The sequence below is a fragment of the Nothoprocta perdicaria genome, unplaced genomic scaffold (assembly GCF_003342845.1).
Source record: "Nothoprocta perdicaria isolate Ctin4 unplaced genomic scaffold, notPer1 scaffold_188, whole genome shotgun sequence".
NCBI lineage: Eukaryota > Metazoa > Chordata > Aves > Tinamiformes > Tinamidae > Nothoprocta > Nothoprocta perdicaria.
Window position 1 is genome coordinate 839,655 of NW_020455071.1, and position 19,901 is coordinate 859,555.

The 19,901-nt window shown below is 38.6% G+C and overlaps 1 protein-coding gene across 1 annotated transcript; it reads left to right on the forward strand.

Annotated features, from left to right (window-relative positions):
• The first annotated feature begins 75 nt into the window (after positions 1–75).
• NSUN3 (NOP2/Sun RNA methyltransferase family member 3) lies at positions 76–19,389 on the forward strand. The gene is made up of 6 exons (XM_026036930.1): positions 76–183; positions 947–1,101; positions 2,591–2,934; positions 4,502–4,656; positions 5,132–5,253; positions 19,100–19,389. The coding sequence occupies exons 1-6, from the start codon at positions 76–78 to the stop codon at positions 19,362–19,364; spliced, it is 1,149 nt and encodes a 382-aa protein (XP_025892715.1). The 3' UTR covers positions 19,365–19,389.
• The last annotated feature ends 512 nt before the right edge of the window (positions 19,390–19,901 follow it).

The following is a 19,901-nucleotide window of genomic DNA, read 5'->3' on the forward strand; positions in this document are numbered from 1 at the left end:
CCGCGCCCCGCCCCGCGCGCGGGCGGGCGGCCGTTAACGGCCGGAGGCGGCGCGTGCAGGGTGCGCGGGGCAGCTATGGCGGGGGGAGGCGTCTTACCAAGTGCTGTGTGCGACAGCCGCGTGCCGTGGGCAGAGCTCCGCCAGGAGCGAGCCCGGCTCTGCCATGCCCCGGCCCTTCACGGCGTGGGTCCGTGTGGCCGYGTGTGCGCATTTCAGATTACGCTTTTCAGGGGCATCTGTACAACACTGCTCACTTTTYCCGCTTAGCAAATTGAAAGCAAAACAAAAAACCAGTAGGAGTAACTCCAACATTAGCAGTGCATTAAATTCAACAGGCCATTCGCATTTCTAGTTTTTCTGTTTAGCAGTGAACTACAGATGACATATAAGGARGAAAATGTGCAGAGTGATACTGTTACTTTGGTGGAGGAAGGTTGCATACCTTTGGGGAGCAAACAAGCATTTTTTTTTTTAGATCTTTTCCCTTAAAGTTTTCCATTTGAATAGCATGAATATGTGTAGAGCCCGAAAACTGTCCCCTCCGCCTCCCCTGAAATGTGACATACGATATTCTTCGGTTAAATAGCAAACTACAAAGTAAGGTGAATTGTTTTTCTGTTTKCCTGGCATGGACTAGTTACTGCAATGTTTTGGGGGTGTACTCTAGCACGCTTCTGCAATGATTCAAATGAATTTATTTGGGTTAAACGCATGGAGAGGTAGGTCTTGGCGGAAGTGATTATATTTCTAGGAAACAATATCTCTAATATCTCTATCTCTTGGGATTTTCTGCTACTAATGTATCAGGGCCCCAGGAACTAGGGTAGTTAGGGAAGAAAAGACTGTACTAGCCTAACTTGCTTTCTGTGACATTTTTGTTACTAGTTTTGACTAAATCTGTTATATGATGACAATAATTACAGAATTTTATTATTAGTTAATTTAGGTTGATAAACATTTTTTCTCACTTTTTTTTTTCTTTCCTCTGAAGCTGGAGAATAAAACGAAAGGGAAGCTTCAAAGGCAGATTTGTCAAGTTGTTCTGGACCATTTTGAGAAGCAGTACACAGAGGAACTGGGAGATGCATGGGCCAGAGTCAGGTCTGTCTTAGACTGTGTGTGTGGAGTTGTTATGCTCGTTTTGAGCTGCCTGATAAAATGCTTGCAAGGAGTCATAGAATATAACAACTCGTTCAGCTCTTTTTAGTTTCAAGTAGCAGTATGAARTAGTAGAAGACTGACATATTTTTGTGTTATTTTTCCCTTGATGTACTTCCCTGGTGGTGTATAATATTACGTTACCTGCATTTGTATGCAGTGTGGAAAAAAAAAAAAAGAGGCTGACATCTTACGTGTTCTACTTGACTTTTTCATAAAACCATGGTCAAAAAAGCTTATAGTCTTAGTCGCAACTCTTAGCGTTTGTTCTGCAGCTTAGTAGTATGTCAAGAAACTAAGACAAAAACGTTACGAGTGAAGTATCTCCTCTGGCTTCTTTCATAAGAAGAAATTGAATTTTAATGGCTCTCTTTTGTACAGAAAGTGACATCATTTAATGTGAGCCTTGATCACACAGCACTTAAAAAACTGGCTGTGGCAGTGACAGGGGCACCTTTCTCTACCTGCCAGCTGGTGGTTATTGCTCATAGGAAAGCCAGCAGAAGGGCACTGCAAGAGAAATTCACTGCTCTGGTTTGAAAGGAAAAATAACATAATTGATTAGCCTTAGCAACCATGTGATTATCCTGAGTGCCCTCTATGGTTTAGTCTTGTTTAGATTAAAAAGTAGTTTAAAGTAAGTCTCTTTAAAAAAAATAGGCACATAGAAACGTGACATTTGCTTAACTGATTTTTTTTTTTAACTGAAAATAAATTTAAAAGAGTATTAAAAGTTATTTTGGATTGCATCARTGCCATTTTTTCCTTAAGGATAGTCAATACTGTCTTTAGTATTGACCGTGTTTCACCCACTGTGAAACAACATAGTGGGTAATTAAAGTGGGAAATGGGGAATATTCACAAAACAAAAATCTATAAAAAGCAAACTGAAATTTAAACAGGCTTATTTCTGCCATATAAACACTGCTTTTTGATTGTCTTCTGGGAATATCTGTTGTCTTAATTTTTCCTGACCCAAGAATTGCAGAACATAAATGAGAATTTAGAAAAGAACACTCAGAGAACATGTGTTTTAGATATGCACATATACAGAGATGGCTGAAAGCCACTGTGACTTTTGTTTCTTTTGCGATTTTTGACAACTGATACAATTGTTGCTGGCTCCTAGAAAAATCCTTTGTAGTTACAGCATTGAACTTAATAATGTATAAGTTCTACACATTCTATCAGAAAAAAAAACAAATGATATTCTCTTTTAGGAGATAACGTTTTGAAAAGCAGCAATTATAGAAGGTAGTAGGTTGATATTCTAAAAAAGTTAATCAAGATCATGTGATTTTGTTTTGATTTCAGCAAAATCATGCGATGATGAAATGTTTACTCACATGTAAGGAAGGGCTCGCTGCATAATGGCAATACCATTTCATTTGCCAAGCTATTAACTAGCTTTTCCTTTCTTTTTGCAATCCAGGGATGTACTCACACACCCCCAGTGCTGGCAGTACGCTGTTCTTCTTAACAAATTCAGTGGGTCCTTGGAGCTGGAGAGCACTTTGTGTTTGAAGGGGTATCACCCTCTCTTTCAAGACACTTTGCCTTATCTGCCGGGCTCCCTGAAGTGCTACATCAGCAGAGCTCCTGGGAGATTCCCAGCACAGAAACACCAGCCTGGTAAACTGAAAGCCTATTACCTGCTGAATGCAGCCTCACTCTTGCCAGTGCTGGCGCTGGAGGTGAAGGATGGGGAAGAGGTTCTGGATGTGTGTGCTGCGCCAGGGGGTAAAGCAGTAGCTGTGCTGCAGTGTGCCTATCCAGGTAACGTACCGAGTTGTTAGTAGCTCTTAGTACCCAGTCGCTGGCGTTGCCTGTCTGGGTTGTGCTAGYTGTGTTTGCGTCCTGTGCAAGATTCGAATTAGAAAGAAAAAACAACCTGTGATCTAAGTAGTGTCATGTTGCTTGGTAGGGTTTTTTTGTGGCATCTGTTTACCTAAAAGTGGATGAAAAATGGCGTAGTTTTTCAGATACAGATTATTGCAGATTGACAGATAAAAGGAGAGTAGCTCTTCATTTTTTGTTTCTTCACTGGTTTGTTTATTGTTGCTTCTTGTGATTTTACTTAAAAAACATTTTAGGCTTTTTGGCACAGGGAGGCAACTAATTTTAAAATGTTGGTATATTTTTCCTTTGCTGCCTGTCTGGCCAGTGCTATACAGATAATGTAAGTAAACTTGAAGTATAGAAATGTGAAATGGGACATAGAAGATGAAATGTGTAAGAGCTAAGCACTGGAAGAAAACTTGTGATGATCAGTTGGTCCCTATCAACATTTACTATGTTCTGTGTCTCAATCTGCCTAGACGTTGTGCAAAGGCACTAGGAGGGTCACAGCACATGAGGAGGCACCTGAAAGCCACAGCTCAGTCCTGCCAGGCCAGGGAGTTCAAATAATGTGTGACTGCCCTTTTCAAGTCTATATGCTAGCTTGAGTAGTAACTCTTGAAATCCTTGGCAGGATTATATGGTCTTAAGGGTGAGAAAATTACTATAAACACTGGTATCTGGCGGTTATGGCTGGCTCTCTTCCTCTGTTACGGAAGTGAGGTGCTGTTTACAACGTACATTAAATGTGGATTGCCCTTTTCAAGGGTTTGGAAAAAGCACTTTTACAGAAGCATGGCTGCTTCTGAATTGTTGCTTATGAGAGTAAGATATAGGGAAGTTGATTGTGATGACAGCGCAGTGAATGCTAAGGTATATACTATTGTACTTCGCAAAAACAGTGTATAGGACAAGTGTATGGGACATACCACAGTGTCCAGAGATTCAAAATAGAAATTTTACTAAAGAAAGGAGTAAAGGAGTAAAATGTGATGCTGCGTGCTGGCTTTTGTACAAGCAACAGTGGTGTTTCTTCTGAGCATGTAGCTACTCTGTTAAACATTGTTAAATGTAAGTGCAACCAAAATTTTGTTAGAACACTTCTGGTTTAAATTTAAAACAAATAAAGAGTTGTATTAATGTGCTTAGGACACATAAACTGAATTCTTACTAAATTAAAAAAAAAGACAACTAATTAAAGGCAAAAATTCTATAGACGGTGGAAGGAGGCTAGAAATATTCTTTCTTAGATTGTGGGTTAAGTTTAAAGTTTGTTTTACTTTGAAAGTCTATTGCTGCCCTGAATGTTAGTAGGTTGCTCAGTAACATGTTGAGATTTACYTGTAAATACTTAGCAGTGTTATGATATGTGCAATAGCATAAGCAAATAGTGTGTCAGCTCTGTGGCAGTCCTGGAAAAATAGTAAAACTTTCAATATTGTCTTAATTCCTCATATTTGTAAAAATCCCAGAGAATGTTTACTGGAGTTTTTAATTTCTTAAGGTCAGTTTCACTGTAATGAGTATGATGGTTTGAGATCAAGATGGTTGAAACAGACACTAGAATCCTTCATCCCAGCCCCTTTGATCAACTCGATAACTGTTTCTAACCTGGATGGCAGACAGATTGGAGATCTCAATCCCGAATTATATGACAAGGTAATGTTGTTGCATGGTATTTCTGTCTTCCATTTCTTTCTTTTCATATGTTATTCTCCTTTTGTTTTCAAGACCAAGTAGAAATATCTGGCTTATTCAGAAAACAAGGCCACAAACAGGCTCTGGCAGAGCCTCAGCGATCACTGTATGAAGCTTATTGTGCATTTGTTCATGTGCTAGATGAAGTCAACCATTTAAACTTGATATTGAATTCTGAAGACCTTATGACTGTGTTCTTTGTGTAATATGTAATTAGGAAACACGTGTGATTGGTGTTCAGGTGGAAGATACTTGTGGAGTAGTAATTTCTTTTTTTTCCTTTGATGACTCTACAAAAATATTTTTTGCCTGCAACCTGAAGAATAGAAAGGGCGTTCTAAATGTTTTCAAAAATGGTTTGAGTAGATCTTGACATACAGTGTTCACAAAGTATTTTTATTTTTAATGATCTTGGTTGCTCATATTGATTTTATAGATACTGGTGGATGCTCCGTGTTCAAATGACAGAAGCTGGTTGTTCTCTTCTGATATTCATCAAGCTACACTTAGGCTACTGCAAAGGAAAGAGTTATCTTCTCTACAATTGCAGCTGCTAAGGTGAGAATTACAGGAAAGAGCTACTAAAAGAGCTTCTTTCTAGTTGATGAAAACGGTGTAAGAGCAGGGTTTGTCATGTTTATTATGAAAATCTGAGTTTCACACGATGGAAAAATAAATAAATAACTTATTGCAATTGCTGTTTAGATAGAAGTTTATCRAAGATAATTTGAATATGGAAATTTTCAGGGAAAGGACAAGAGGAAATGGCCTCAAGTTGCACCAGACTSTTCAGATTAGACGTGAGGAAGAATTTCTACACGGSAAGAGTGGTGAAGCGTTGGAACAGGCTGCCCAGGGAAGTGGTGGAGGCACCGTCCCTGGCAGTGCTCAGGAAGCRTGTAGATGGAGCACTTAGGGACGTGGTTTAGCAGTCAGGGCAGTGTTGGGTTTATGGTTGGATTCGGTAATCKTGAAGATCTTTTCCAACCATAGTGATTTCTGTAGCGAGGTCTAGATCTTCTACTAACATACTGCTCTGCGGATCTGTTTACTCACTTTTTTGACATAAAGGTCCACTTACAGATGTTTCAAAACAGACATCTGGATCTTATCAAAATATTTTCTGTGGACACAGCTAAAATGGTTCCAGAAATACTCCCCAGGTGAAACAGAAACCTGCACGAATTTTTTAATGGCATCTTTTCTTTAAGCATCTGAAAAAGTAGCTAAGCTGGGCATTTTTTGAGTGCATTTCTTTTTTTGTTCTTCAACGGAGTTATTAAATAGGGTTCTTTACAGTCTATTTGATCACAAAAATGTCAGTACTATTTACCAGCTGATCATTAGAAAATGCTCTACAGAATTTGTTTTCTGGCCTGTTTATCTGAATAGTTTGAATCTACTGTTGCACATTCTTAACTGATAGGATTTAACACTCTTTTTAATGTTTACAGCAAGACAGACTACTTGTTTGTAATTGACAGGTTATTACCACCTTCCGGACTGGAGGGCTTTTTTGCCTCTCAAGAAAATCTACCCGATAATCCAATGCAAAGCTGTAATACATTTTACTTACAAATGATGCCAGCCACAGACTAGCATTTCTGAAACATTTGAACCCCTTTTTTTTTGCACAACATGAAAATCTATGGCTTCTCTTAATACTTTGTATACTTGAGATTTTTTTGTAAATAAGTCATGCTTGAAGCTACACTCTTACAAGTCTTACATTCAGTCTCTTGAGAACTCATGTTTTCTGATTGCTAATAACTTTCAGCTTGAAAGGAAGTAAAAGATTGCCTACAACTGATGTCTTTAAAAAGAAATCACAGAATGAACTATTAGTAATAATACACTATAACATGCAAAGGTTAACATGTTTTAGGAGTTAGTTTAAAGTGGAATTTGACGTTTCCTTCCAAAAACAGCCTCTGTAGCCATTATAATGCCATATAGGTATTGATATAATAATAAACTTCTAAGTGCCACACGGTGATTTACCTTGGAAGTACCCATCTGTCAAAGCAAATTGCAAGAAAAAAAATGATATTATTTCAACAACAAAAAAAGCTTTTATGAGAAGTTCCCATTGCAGCAGTTCCAGATAGGTTTGCAAGGACTTGAGTCAAAAAAGGCAGAAAGCTGTGATTTATAACCAAAATATGAGTATCTTATTGCAGTAATGCATCATGTCACCCATTCCCTTTGAAGAAATCAATCACATTTAAAACACTGACCTCTTTCAGTTTTCTCTTTTCAATATTTGTCATATAAAATCCAATTTGTGAACCTCTAACAAAAGAAAGCATATATCATGCAGTGAAATTTTGAAAATTTACATAAATCTCTACAGATTATAATTCTGAGAACTGTTGAGAGCAAGACCCTTGTTTTAAAAGAGGAAACATTCCTGTTGCCTCAAATCATATTTAATTGAATTGACCCTGAATCTAGAAGATAATTTTGTTTCTGTTGAAAGTATGGCAATAAGACAAAATGTTTTTCATATGTAACTTTAAGTAAAAGGCTGCTAATTTCCTTTTCCGTCACCATGGGTCTAAGTAGTTAGGTAGGTTCAGCAGTCTATTGTTCTGTGCATGAGGGTTTCTGCAGCCTATAAAATGAATGGTTAGATTCAAGATGTAAAGATGATAAGCTTCATGCTGTAGAATATTTGGCATATACTTAGTGGAATAACTGTGCGGTGTGCATTTATTGTACTTGTTGTCTGATCACATTAGACTGAATTCACAATACTAATGAAGCCCCAGATCCTTTGTGTAAGTGAAAAAAATGGAAATGATGAAATCACTTTTATGGCCAGTGTACAAAATTATAAGTAAAAGATTGTGTTTGAGTCTTGGCTCTGGTACTTTGATAGTATTTGCTAAGATTAAACCAATGCACTAGTGCAGCTATGCTGCATCTTGTTTGAGTCAGTTTATGCAAAGTTAATCCTGATATATCTGTTCAGATTATTTTGTGCTTAATCCTCATGAACATTTTTCTCCTCAGTTCCTGTACTTATTTTGTAAGGATAAATGTGTATCCCAGAAATTTTGCTAAATTCATGTAATAAATATTGTGTCATTTGAAGAYGAAGCTTAAAGCATATGGGCAAAGCATTAGTTTAGCTGTAGTACTTAAGCATTCAAAGAGGGAGTATGCACTCAGAGGAAAATGGAAAAGGGAGTTTTGTTTTCATTTCTGTGAGGTGACTTTCAGCCCCAAATTTGGATTTGTCTGTTTTCTTTTGGTTATGGAAATGTTTCACTTGCAATTTGCCTTTCTTGCATATTTTTAAGCAGATCTGCTTTCAGGGGAAGCTGGGGAAATCACAGAGGAAGACAGGGAAGAAAAAGTATTTTTGCAATGCAATGTGATTTATTTAGTAGATTGAAGCTTCAAAGAAAGTAGATTCGAAAGAAATGTTGAAACCATTTCAACTATCTTGCTACTCCGGTCTGAATAAAATTTGAAATGTAAATAAGTAGCATAAATACTGCAGAGCAAATTATAAGCAGCGAGGGCACCACTGCTTTGAAGGAAATGGAGATTATAATGATTGTTAATGTCATAACCAAAGCATCCCTGCTGGGTGCTATAATATAAGCACACCCTGCAAATCCTGTTATTATTTGGAGTATTCATGCAGAAAACAAATTGCAAAGTGAGGAATGGCCATTTCCTGTTACTAAATGCTAGCACAGAATGCAGCAGTACTAGTAAATGAATTTATCAATGGTATCAATTCTCAGACAAAAAATAAACTTACAGTTAAGATTGAATGCATAATAACTTAATGGGAAATCTCTTACAGGTGTTTTAAGTATTCTTAGACTAGTTACTGTAGCTGAAAGGCACAGAGTTAGGGTTCAGCTTGAAGGGAAAAACAGAAGAATACAAGTCAAGAAAAGCAGGGAAGGTGTTCACACAACTGTAACGCTTTTCTAAACAACAGCTCACATTAATTAAAGACTTCTAATTGGCATGCAATAGAGTTCTGGTCCAGAGGAGCTCAGACTAACTTCTAAAGATGTGCGGTGTCTGACCTCCTCCCTCCCGCCCTCATCTTCCTGGGAGCTCCTCCACGGCAGGTTTGTAGTTTCCGTAGGTGCAGGTGAGAGCACACGGGTAAGGGGAGTGCAGGGGATTCTGGTTGCAGAAGAAACCTGAAGGATCCTGAATACACTGCGCTTGGAATTACTGGTGGCAAAACAAGCCTACACCTAGTTTTTATTTTCTTAGTTGATTTGTTTAGAGCTGTATGTGTTCTCATTTTCTCAGAACTCAGGGTTGGATTTGGACTGAGAAAATAGGGAAGTACTTTATTCTTCCTGGTGAATGAGAAGTTTGAATCCCAGCATTGCTTATAAATATATAAGGCACTGTAGCTGTCCATTACATATTAAGCATCTGTTATATCCCCCGGGCAACTGAGTGCAATGGCAAGGTATAATGAATAAGAGCTTTGTTTTGCTTTGAATGTCAGTCATAATATGGTATTTGAAACTGCTGATTCGTTCTTGTAAGAAAAGGTTACCATAAATTATTTCTATTTATTACCGAAAGTTTTGGGGGGAGCAGGAGAGGTTGTGCACACATTTTACTTGGAAGAAAAAGAAAATCACTTCAAATATTCTGAATTTCATTTTCTGAAATAATGGAAACTTATCCCATTAGTTAATGTTAAGTATAGGTAAGCAGGTGCTGTGCAAGTGCCTTTGTGAAGCTCCTGAGCCCTGACTCTGTTGGTGCTTCAGTCCTTGGCATCACAGCAGCAGAGACTAAAAGTATAACAAAGCTTATGTTACAAAATACTCTTTTACATGGTATGTAAGGATTAGGGACATGATGTCATAGAATAATTCATTTCCTCACCCCCCAAAAGAACATCTTTTTCATGTGATGTATACTAAATACTGTAGCAAATTCAGTAATTCAGTGAATTACTGGGAAAAAAAAATGCTCTTTCCTCACATACTCACTGCCACTTTTATATTTTCATTGAAGTGTGTTTTTTGAGGTCTATATAGAAATGTAATTACAAAGCTGCTTCTACTTTTTATTCAGCTTGCTGTTAATTGTTTGTTTATTTGTTTAAGACAGAGGGAAAAATTGTTGTCTATGAGTAGGCAGAATACCACTGTTCCATTAGTAACATTAATGCATCACCTAGTAATRCAGTAGAAGGAGTTTAATTTATTTCTTGTATTAAAATTCTCCCTTCTTGAATTATACTGCACGTTTACACAGCTAAGTGTACGTAGTCTTAATTTAGATGCATGTATACACATGGAATAGTAATAGGTATCTCATACGGTAATTTTGTTACTGCATATAGCCATACATTTTTCATGTATGTGGTTTTGGCCACTGCTGGTTTTGGTGTTATAAAAGTTACCTTTTATATCAGTAAATACTGATATATCTTTTATCAGTAAATACTGATCTCCTATTCCAACCTCTGCCAGGCTGATCAGTGGACTCCTTTCACGTAAGACAGCCCTTGCAGTTAGTTGCCTCTCTTTTAACCTTTTATTCTTTATGATTTCTTTTCCTTTTCAGGAAGATGTTTCTGGCTGTTAGTAATTTCCCCTCTCTCTCCCCCCATCCCCCAAATACTTTAAAAAGTGCCAGAAAAATATTAGCATAAATGAATGGGTRGGGAAGGAAAATCTGTGTTGATTAAGACAAAGAGCCTGGTTGGCACACAGTCATGTAAAAAAGCAAGATACTTTCAATCAGCCAGTTGTGCTGTGTAGGTAAAGAGAGTCTATTTTTGTTTGTGCTTTGTTTCTGATGAAGAAGAAAATTCACCCTGAATGCTCTCAGCAAAGGCAGGAAAGGCCTGCAATGAAGAATTGGCTTTTTACTTGCCATCTCAGAGGTTGCTTGAGTTTTAGTGTCTGGCGTTAGGAGGACAGGACGAGAGCACATGGGGAAAGGAGAAACATTTGTCCTGTAAAAGCCTGTAATTGCCTGGCTCCTCCCTCTTGCCCTTTTTGAAGACTGGAGTGACGTTGGCTTTCTTCCAGTCCTCGGGCACCTCCCCTGCTCTCCAGGACCTCTCAARGATGATGGAGAGAGGCTGAGCAATAACCTCGGCCAGTTCCCTCAGCACTCTTGGGTGCATCCCATCTGGGCCCATAGATTTTTGAGTGKCCARTTTGYCTAAGTGATCCCTAACCCAATCCTTCTCAACTCGTGGAAGGTCTTCYTCTAGCCCATTTACATCTCTTCCCTTTGTGCCCTGCAGTTCATGGGGGGTCGTCTTAGCAGTAAAGACAGAGGCAAAGAAGGCATTTAGTAACTCTGCCTTCTCRGCATCCTCCGTCACCAAGGCTCCTTCCCCATTCAGCAGTGAAGTCCTTTTTAATCTTTCCATCAAAAGCCACCAAAACCCACCAAAAGCTGGTGGTTATATAGAGTGCTGTTCAGGGTGTCTTGCCAGGCAAAATATTTTCTGCCCTTTATAGTTAGTTGTCCCTCAGGATAAAAATGGTTAGGTAGCCCCTGGCTAGATATTGTACATTGAGTTTTCATTTGAATTTAATGTGCTTAAATGTGCCATAGTTGTTCTGTATCGTTCCTCAAACCACTGTTGAGGGCAGTACTGGCTGTATGAGTCTTTATATTCTGGAGAGGCTTTGCAGATAGAAAAGAAGATTCTTTGCCAAGAGCATGATACYTGAAACTAGTGGAAGAAGAGCCTTGGGTCTGGTTTCTATTCCAAGAAACAACTATTTATTTTATACCAAAAAAAAAAAAAAGAAAAGTGATTAACTAAAACAATGTAATAGTCCTTGGAACAGGAACTGGAGCAGAGGAGTCTTGTACTTCCAAGTAAGTACCCCAGTAAGCTCACTTGAGAAACAGGCTACCTTTTGTCTTTATGCATTTCATTAGTAGGTGAACCTTTATGTTTTTCTGTAAGTAGTATTTTAGCAGAGAAATGGAGAGTGCCTTTATTTGAAAATCGACTCCAGTTACAGCACAGCTGTTTTCTGGGCTGATGGTTGGTTTGGATCTTCTTACAGAGAGAAGAAAGAGCAGATTCTGTTGTGGCTTCACCTGTTCTTCTGTCAGATATATTTTAAAATAAGTAGGCTCTCTTTTAACTACTTTCCRATTTTAAGCCTTTGATAGTGCCCTGTGAGAAACTTAGGAATCAAGTCCCTGCTGACAGGTGGCAAGATGAAGTTTATAGAATTAATAAATGAATAAATGAACAAAATACCTACAGAATGGCTAGGCAGCTTGGGGATGACTTTAAGCATGAGAGATGCAGATGTTACTTTAATCCTACGTAGAGTCCTTTTTGTGTTTATCATAAGCTYGATGAAAAACACTGGGGCTGTAGTGGGCTTCAGTGGGCTATGAACATGTTATTTATTAGAGCAAACTGTGACTAGAGCAGAACAGGTGGGGTTTATTCTTTTCCTCTCTTTTTAGGTGKTTGTGTTTTATGTCTATTTGTACTTACTTCTACATTTTCTTTTTATACTTAAAGCAAAACTTCTAAGATGTAGACTGTGACTAATGTGTCTGGACTCTTTTAAGAGGAAAAAGAAATGTATGATGTCTTTAGTCAGTAAGAAAACAGGATATAAGAAAAAAAGAAACATGTTTTGAGATGTTCTACTTCTCGAATAGCTCGTAAAAGGGTTTATAATTTCATTCTGGCCAGACGTTAAGTAGGTTACAGAAAAGAAATGCCTCCCAGTTGCCAAAAGATGGCACTGTTGAAGTGCTGCATTGTTTCAAACTTGCCCTAAAACCAATTAAATATGGAAAATGGTTAACTGAGCAATTGTGACCCTTCAGGTGGCATGCAGAACATACACCTGAGCATGAGAGGAGTGGGCTGRACGTGCAGATGCTTGCTATAATATGAAACAGTGAAATATTCATTATATATGAATAATGTCCCCATATAAAATGGATTTTTATATCCATTTATTATATGCCTATTTTTAAAAGAGTGGTTGAGACATAAAGACTTGAAATCATTAAAAACTAACAAAATGACAACCTATCATGTTGTTTAACCTTCTTTCAGGGTGAAAAATTCCCTTTGGGGACTCTAGATAACTTCATTTTAGTAAGTTGTGAAATTGTTTCAGTTTTAAGTCACCATGTGGTCTTTTTTTGCTAAGGTGCTAAATAATCCTATTCTTCTGTTTTATCTGGTTATTTTTAGCATCTTATTCGTCCATTGTTAAGTTTTAAGTAAATCTTGAGAGGAAAAATGTTTTTCAAATAATATATTGCTTCAAGAAGCATCTTAAGTATTCTTGCAGGGTGAGGAGTTAGCCTACCTTAATACATCTTTTGTACCTCTGTCTTGTGACTGGGTTCTCCCCCATGCACCCGGTGTGGGGCCAAGCTCTGTGAGGCTCCTTAGCCCATCACCACAGCGTCACCCTGCGCCCTTCAGCCCGGCCCTGCTGCATTTGGGTTTTGCAGCTGAGCCCTGAAGGTTTCCCAAAAGCTGAGAGCAGCTAAATCGGGGATGACGATACGGTGACGTTGGAAACAGCCRCAGAAGCAGCTGTTGCTGAACCTGGCGAGATGGGTAGATACATTGATTAACCTTGCAGTGTAAATCTCTCAGAGATGCTTTAATTGGTGGCTTAGGTTCAAAGTTAAGATAGTTTTGCAGTGAGTGACCTGATCTTTTGGGGTCATGGTCCAGTGAAAATTCCCAAGCTGAGTGGTCTTAGAGTTGGTTTGTTTCTCAAGTGAGATTTTAAAGGTTTGTTTGAGAAAATTATGATGGTCTTTCCTCTAAATCACTGCATCAACCTTCTGTTGTAGGAGCACAGTGCGTTTTAAAGCATGGTATGATTTCTTGAACCATTTCTACTTTATATAAGTTAAAGAAAAGACACTCTTTTGGGTATCTTGTTTTTTAACCCTGTAGCTGTATCTAGTTGTTTGGTAGTTTTCTTTCCCACTTTCACCTGGTTTCTCATTTGTTTTCTCACTTGCTTGCTTAAATTTTCATATAGTTTCTGTTATACGTAAGGAAGTGGTTGTCATTATCAACTTGTATCTGTGAAGTTATCAGGTATCTTACAAGTTAGTTGCACTGCTTTGGGATTCTGCTGGAGGGAGGAATCTTGGTTGTCACACAAAAGTGTTTCCACATTTACAAAGCAATTGGCTGCTCGCTCATAATTTCGCATTCCTGTTTATAGAGAAAAGATGTAGAGGGARGGGGAAATCATGTGGAAAGATACAAAGTTGGTGGTTTCCTTTGTGCAGTGAAGATTAGCTTAACTGATCACAGAATATTTATACTTCATCTCTGTTCTCTTTGAGTTGTATTGCAAAAGCTAAAAAAAACCCCGAATAATTAACTGTTAAAAAGAGAAGAATGCTTTGTGATTACCAGGGCTGACCTGGGTGTAAGGAGAGGAATGTTCAGGTTGCGTTTCTCTTGCTGACTTGCTGTTCTCCTTTGGGAGGGGTGGCTGCTGAAGCTTCCTGCCTCTCCTGGTTCCTTCTGTATGAAAATGGAAAGGTTGTTTTTGTTTTTCTTTTTTTTTTTTCCCCCAAGGAATGGACTGTCTTACAGTGTTTAGAAAACAGTCCTTAGGTATTCTAATCTTAAGTAATGCTTCCAGAGACTGTTGTAGTACAAATAGGGAGATAAGTTCTTTAGAAGGAGTAACTAAACTTGAGCTTCTGCCAGCAGTTTCTTCCTCYTTTTCTCCTTGTTTCCCGCAATAGCAGCAACAGTCGTGGTGGTGGCCTTACCCTCAAACTGGGTGCTCTCTTCTGTATTGCTAACAATGTTGGTTATGAAGTAATTATTCTCTTTGTATGCTAATGTTAAGCTGTGTAATCCTCTTGGTGTATGAGGGACTGCCTAATGGTGAGCTGCACTGACAAGTATTTTATCATTGCTTATGTTTACCTAAGTTGTAGTTTTATCTAAGTTGTAGTTTTGTTGTCTTGCTTCAGGATACTCTGGTATTTAATGATCTTTGTGTTGTTTAGTTCATGTTGTTTAAAAGCACAGAATTTTCATGGTTGTGCCATTTCTTACTAGAAAACAGAAACMCACAAGTGGCATTTTAACTGGGCAGTGCTGTCCTCTCCCGGCATTTACTGCTGTGGCATCAATATTAGCCAAAACTTTTAAGAGACACTTTACTGCTTTTAGATTAGAAAATAGTGTTACAAATTAAACCTTAACAAACTATTTTTAGAAAGATAGATTAAAATGTGACAATGCAAACAAAGGAAGTACATAGTCAAAAGGGGCTTTTTAAAAACTTCTTGTTTGAAAWTGCAACTCATAGATGCAGTGAACACATGCAGCAGCTTGTATGGCAGTTTGCACAGAAGGGCACAAGAAGGTACCTTAATTTCCAGTCCCAGTAGTGTCTACTTGGACTCAGATATAGTTGAGACACCACAGGGCACATTCCCCGATAGCTTTTGGAGCTGCTGCGTTAGCTGTGTCAGAGACTTCAGCTCAGACCTTCTGGCAGCAGACACAGCTCTACAGGCCTCAGGCTGCAGGGAGTGCTTGGGGACTCTCTGTGGGCCTGGGCTGTCAGTCAGTTCTTCAGAAGGCTGCAGAGCATCCCAGAAGGTAAAGGAGAGAGAGAAAGGATATTCTTGGAGACTGTACAGCTCCAGGAGTCCCAACCTCCTACAGTAATAGAAGTGTCAGAGAGTTCTGTTTCAYGGCAAATGACCTTGTAGAAGAACCCTGTAGAAACTGGTCACTTCTCATAGAAGGGCAAAGTCCTTCTAAAGCATTAATGATACCAAGGGCAAATTGGAAATCATCAAACAGAATTTCAGAGCTCTAAGGATAGTGGTCAGGGTTGTAGGAGCCCTGGTCATTTTTTCCTCAATCCTACCAATGATGGAGAAGGATGTGAGGAGGAATAGAATAGATTTTCTGAGGTAACAACTGGCCATGCCACTGGCGTTGCCAACTGGGTTTTGATTTCTACAAGCATGGGATCCTGTTTGAAGATAAAGAACTGGTAGAGAGAGATGGAGTCCACCAGCAGGTTGTCCCCTTTGGTAAAGGGAGCTTTAAACTAGGAAGGATGGGAGAAAGAGTTATAGAAACAGTGTAGTCAGCTCAAAAGTAACTCAAGCTGGGTTTGCTTAAAGCAGGTGCATGGAGCCTGCATGGAGGAAGTACACATAGGACATGACTTTGGAGGATATGCTTTCACCCTTCCTGGGAAACCTGATGCTCTGTTACGTCTCTGAAGCGCCTGAGCACCATCACATGGGCTGTTATATTAGGAGGAGTGCAGCTCTGCAGAGAAGACCCAGGGAGCCCYGGGGGACAAGAAGTTAACGATGAGCCAGCAATGTGCCTTTGGGGCCAAGAAGGCCTATGGTATTCTGGGGTGCATAAGAAGGAGTGTTGCCAGCAGGTCATGGGAAGTGATCTTTCTTACCTGCTCAGGCCTAGTGAGGCCTCATCTGGAATACTGTGTCCAGTTCTGGGCTCCCCAGTACGAGAAAGACATGGAACTGCTGAAGCAAGTTCACCGGAGGGCAATGAAGATGATTAGGAAAGGGGAGTATCCCTCATATGAGGAAAGGCTGAGAGAGCTGGAACTGTTTAGCCTAGAGAAAAGACTGAGAGGGGATCTTATAAATGCATATAACTATCTGAAGGGAGGGTGTCAAGAGGATGGTGTCACTTTAGTGGTACATGATGGCAGGACAAGAGGCAATGGGCACAAATTGAAGCACAGGGAATTCTGTCTGAAAAAAGGAAAACCCATGAGGGTGGCAGAGGACTGGAACAGGCTGCTCAGAGAGACAGTGGAGTCTCCTCTGGAGATACTCAAAATTCACCTGGATGTGATTCTGTGCTACGTACTCCAAGTGACCCTGCTTAAGCAGAGGAGTTGGACCACGTTATCTTCAGAGGTTCCTTCCAACCCGCGCCATTCTGTCATTCAGTGATTTATCATAAAGCAGAGTACTATCTAACTTACTGAATCTCTTGGAAGTGCTTTGTCAAACATACAAACCTGGTCTGCCTTACAGTGTATCTGGTCATATTTTGATTGGTCACACAGACAAGACAGAAGCAATATAAACACTGCTGTTCTGTTCACTGCTGTTCTGACAGTCCCAGTGAGAGCCGGATACAAAGACAGACAACAGGTGGASAGACATCCGTGACAACTTGGAGACCAATCTGGTGTCCTCCTGAGGAGTATTGGAGGGGAAGGAGGAACGCACTGAATAGAGTATTCCTCTAGAGTGCTCAGAGTTCAGTAATTCAAGTACATGCGGATATTTGCAGAATTTTAGAAATCTGGAAGGGTCATCAGGAGGACATCTACTCTGTTCTACTATGTCAAGGTGACATGATACGTATCGTCCCTTACCAACTTTTTCTAAAACATTCTTAATTTTTTTATAGATTTTCAGAACTTGGAGGCCCAAGATGAGCTTGCAGTTTTGGGATAGCTTTAACTAGTTTTGGAAGTGTCCTAGAATAGCATTCATTAAGCTCAGCTAAATTGAAAATATTCAGAGCTAAACTGAAAATATTCAGGACACCTAAGTACTGTGTAGGCTGTTCTTTACCTATAAGTGCTTGAACTTGAGCTGCTGTCTCATTTATGCTAAATGTGCTAGCCATCTGCTCACTCTCCATCTTCTTAGCGAAGACTGACATAATAAAGACATTAAACACTGATTTTTTTAACATCTGTTGAGAGAGATCTGCTCACTTGCACTGTCTAAAGTTAGACTAGTATAAAATGCAATAAATTAAATATTTGCCTTGTTGATTAACCTAAACAGCATCCATAGAAGAAATGAGAAAGGCATGTGCACACTGCCAGGAAAGGAAAAATTGAGTATAATACACAGGAATTCTCCCTTGGAAAGGTGAACACAATTGTGTTATCTCTGTGTGAAGCAATCGTTTGTCCTGGTATTTTCTTACTATTTAGAACAGAACTTTTTTGGAGTTGCTTAAATCCTACTTGAGATAAGCCTTTTTCTTTCTCTCTCTTCTTTTCCTGAAAATGCCCCATTCTGTTAAAAGGACTAGTCTTTTCCTCTTCTATTTTCATCTTTTCTCAAATGCTTTCATTCAGATACCACGTTTAACAGTTCTTCAGTTTGCCTCTTTCAGTGTTACTGTTTTTTTTCAACCAGAGTTCTAAATCAGATGTATTTGGAGGCTGCTCACCCCCATCTGTTTTGATTTTTATTTATTTATTTATGGGTCTTTTTAGATTTTCTATGTAGATTTTTTTTCTGTTAAAAAAAATGTACATAGGTTTTTCAGTAATACCCCCAGTCTAGAATTATTCTGTATATTTCCATACAGCAGGACAGTGTGTCTCCAGGAATCCATGCTTCCAGAATTTGACCTGCCCTTATGCAAAAGGCAAAATTCTCTGTGACACAGTTGCARTCTCCTTAGGTGGTGTCTCTGGAGTATGCATGAGTAACAGCCATCACCTGAAGAGATACTTGCATGGTTTTTAAATAAGAGAGGTTTGGGTTTCATTTTGTTTTTTTTTAATATCAACTTTTAGTACAGCTTCCTCTTTTAGTTATGTGGTGTTACCAGGTGTGAGGAACGCGCTTCTGCAATACAAGAATTAAGATTTTTTTCTCCTTACTCTTTTAATTTGCAATAACTGAATATGGATTGCAGATCTCATTTCCTTACTCTCACATTTTATCCCTGTGAAAAAGACCTTGGGGATCTACTTTAATGGAAAGTAAACAGTTTATTTAAAATTTGGCAGGGGAGCTAGAAAGAAACTCTGACCCAAATTATCATGAAAGTTTCATGAAACTTAAAATCTTCAACCACTATTTTGCCTTTGTTTAGTTAAAATTTATCTGCAGGTTAATAGATAGACAGGACGTTCTGCTAACTTATATTTCCTTAAGAAATCAGATAGAAAAGTCAAGCCCTCAGTCCTGTTTTCTGCTAAGTTGCAGATATTGCAGAAAAGTTTATAAAATTACAATCCTGTAATTCGACCAGGTTATTAGCGCCAATGTATGTTTAGATATTTTTTCTTCAAGCAGAAGATACTCCTTAGCTTTTTTAACTAGCACTTTTGCTGTGGTTTGTATATGCAGCTGCAGCATTTTCCCTGTTGTGTAGCCTGTACGAGTGCATGAAGCACATTCTGCAGCTCTGAATGGATTCTTCCTACTTCCTACATGTTGTTGCTTTATAAAAATAGCCTCAGTTAACTGAAAATACAAAAATAAATGAGAAAGCATATATATGTTTCCTGAATTGTCAATTATATTCTTTGTTGAGTGTTTTATGAAGTTGTTTTTTTTCTTCTGTATGTTTAGCTAGAATTGAAGTCTTACCACCCATCTCACTTCTTACACTGACTATTTTCTTTATTGTTTGCAGGTCTGCTGTTAAAGCGTTGYGTCCTGGTGGATCACTGGTCTATTCCACATGCACTTTCTCAAAGGCAGAAAACAGCGATGTGATAAATCTCATTCTAAACTCATGCAGTAATCTTCTGCCTGTAGATATAAGTGATATGGGCAAAGCTGTTTCCCAGGAATTCACACTTCTCAGTGGTACACAACAGCATGAACTTCTGGTTCTCCCAGAGAAGGGGAAAGCATGGGGTCCAATGTATGTAGCTAAATTAAAGAAAATAATGTAATCCATATGATGCTTTTTAGTTTATTTTAAAGAACATGTGATTAATTCATATTTTTCTAATATATTGTGTGTATATGAACCATAGTAGATAACCAAGTAAACTGAATTTACAACTTTGCAGTTTTGTACCAGCTATTCTCAAATGAAAAGGAAGTTAAAAACTTGACTTAGTTTAGCCTAAAATCCAGAATATGTCTTATAATGCTTATGAAGTCCTATTGAAGCTGGGGAAGCATTGTATTATTTTCACATAATGATCTGAAATTGACTTTTAACCTATAATAGTGGCTTGTGTTGTGGTTTTTGCACAATTTTTTTAAAAAAAAAGCTATTTTGGTTTTAGTACAGTATATCTTTAAGTAAATACTTTGAACGGTATCTGCTTCTAGGGTCATGGAAATCCTGCTATTTTTCTCAAGCATGTCTAGAAATGTGTTTTTCTGTATGAGCTGATTTGTATGCAGAGTCTGTCATCTTAAGCACTGACTATTCCAAGCAGTGGCAAAACAAGTTTCATATTTGCCAAGCTGTTTACTGG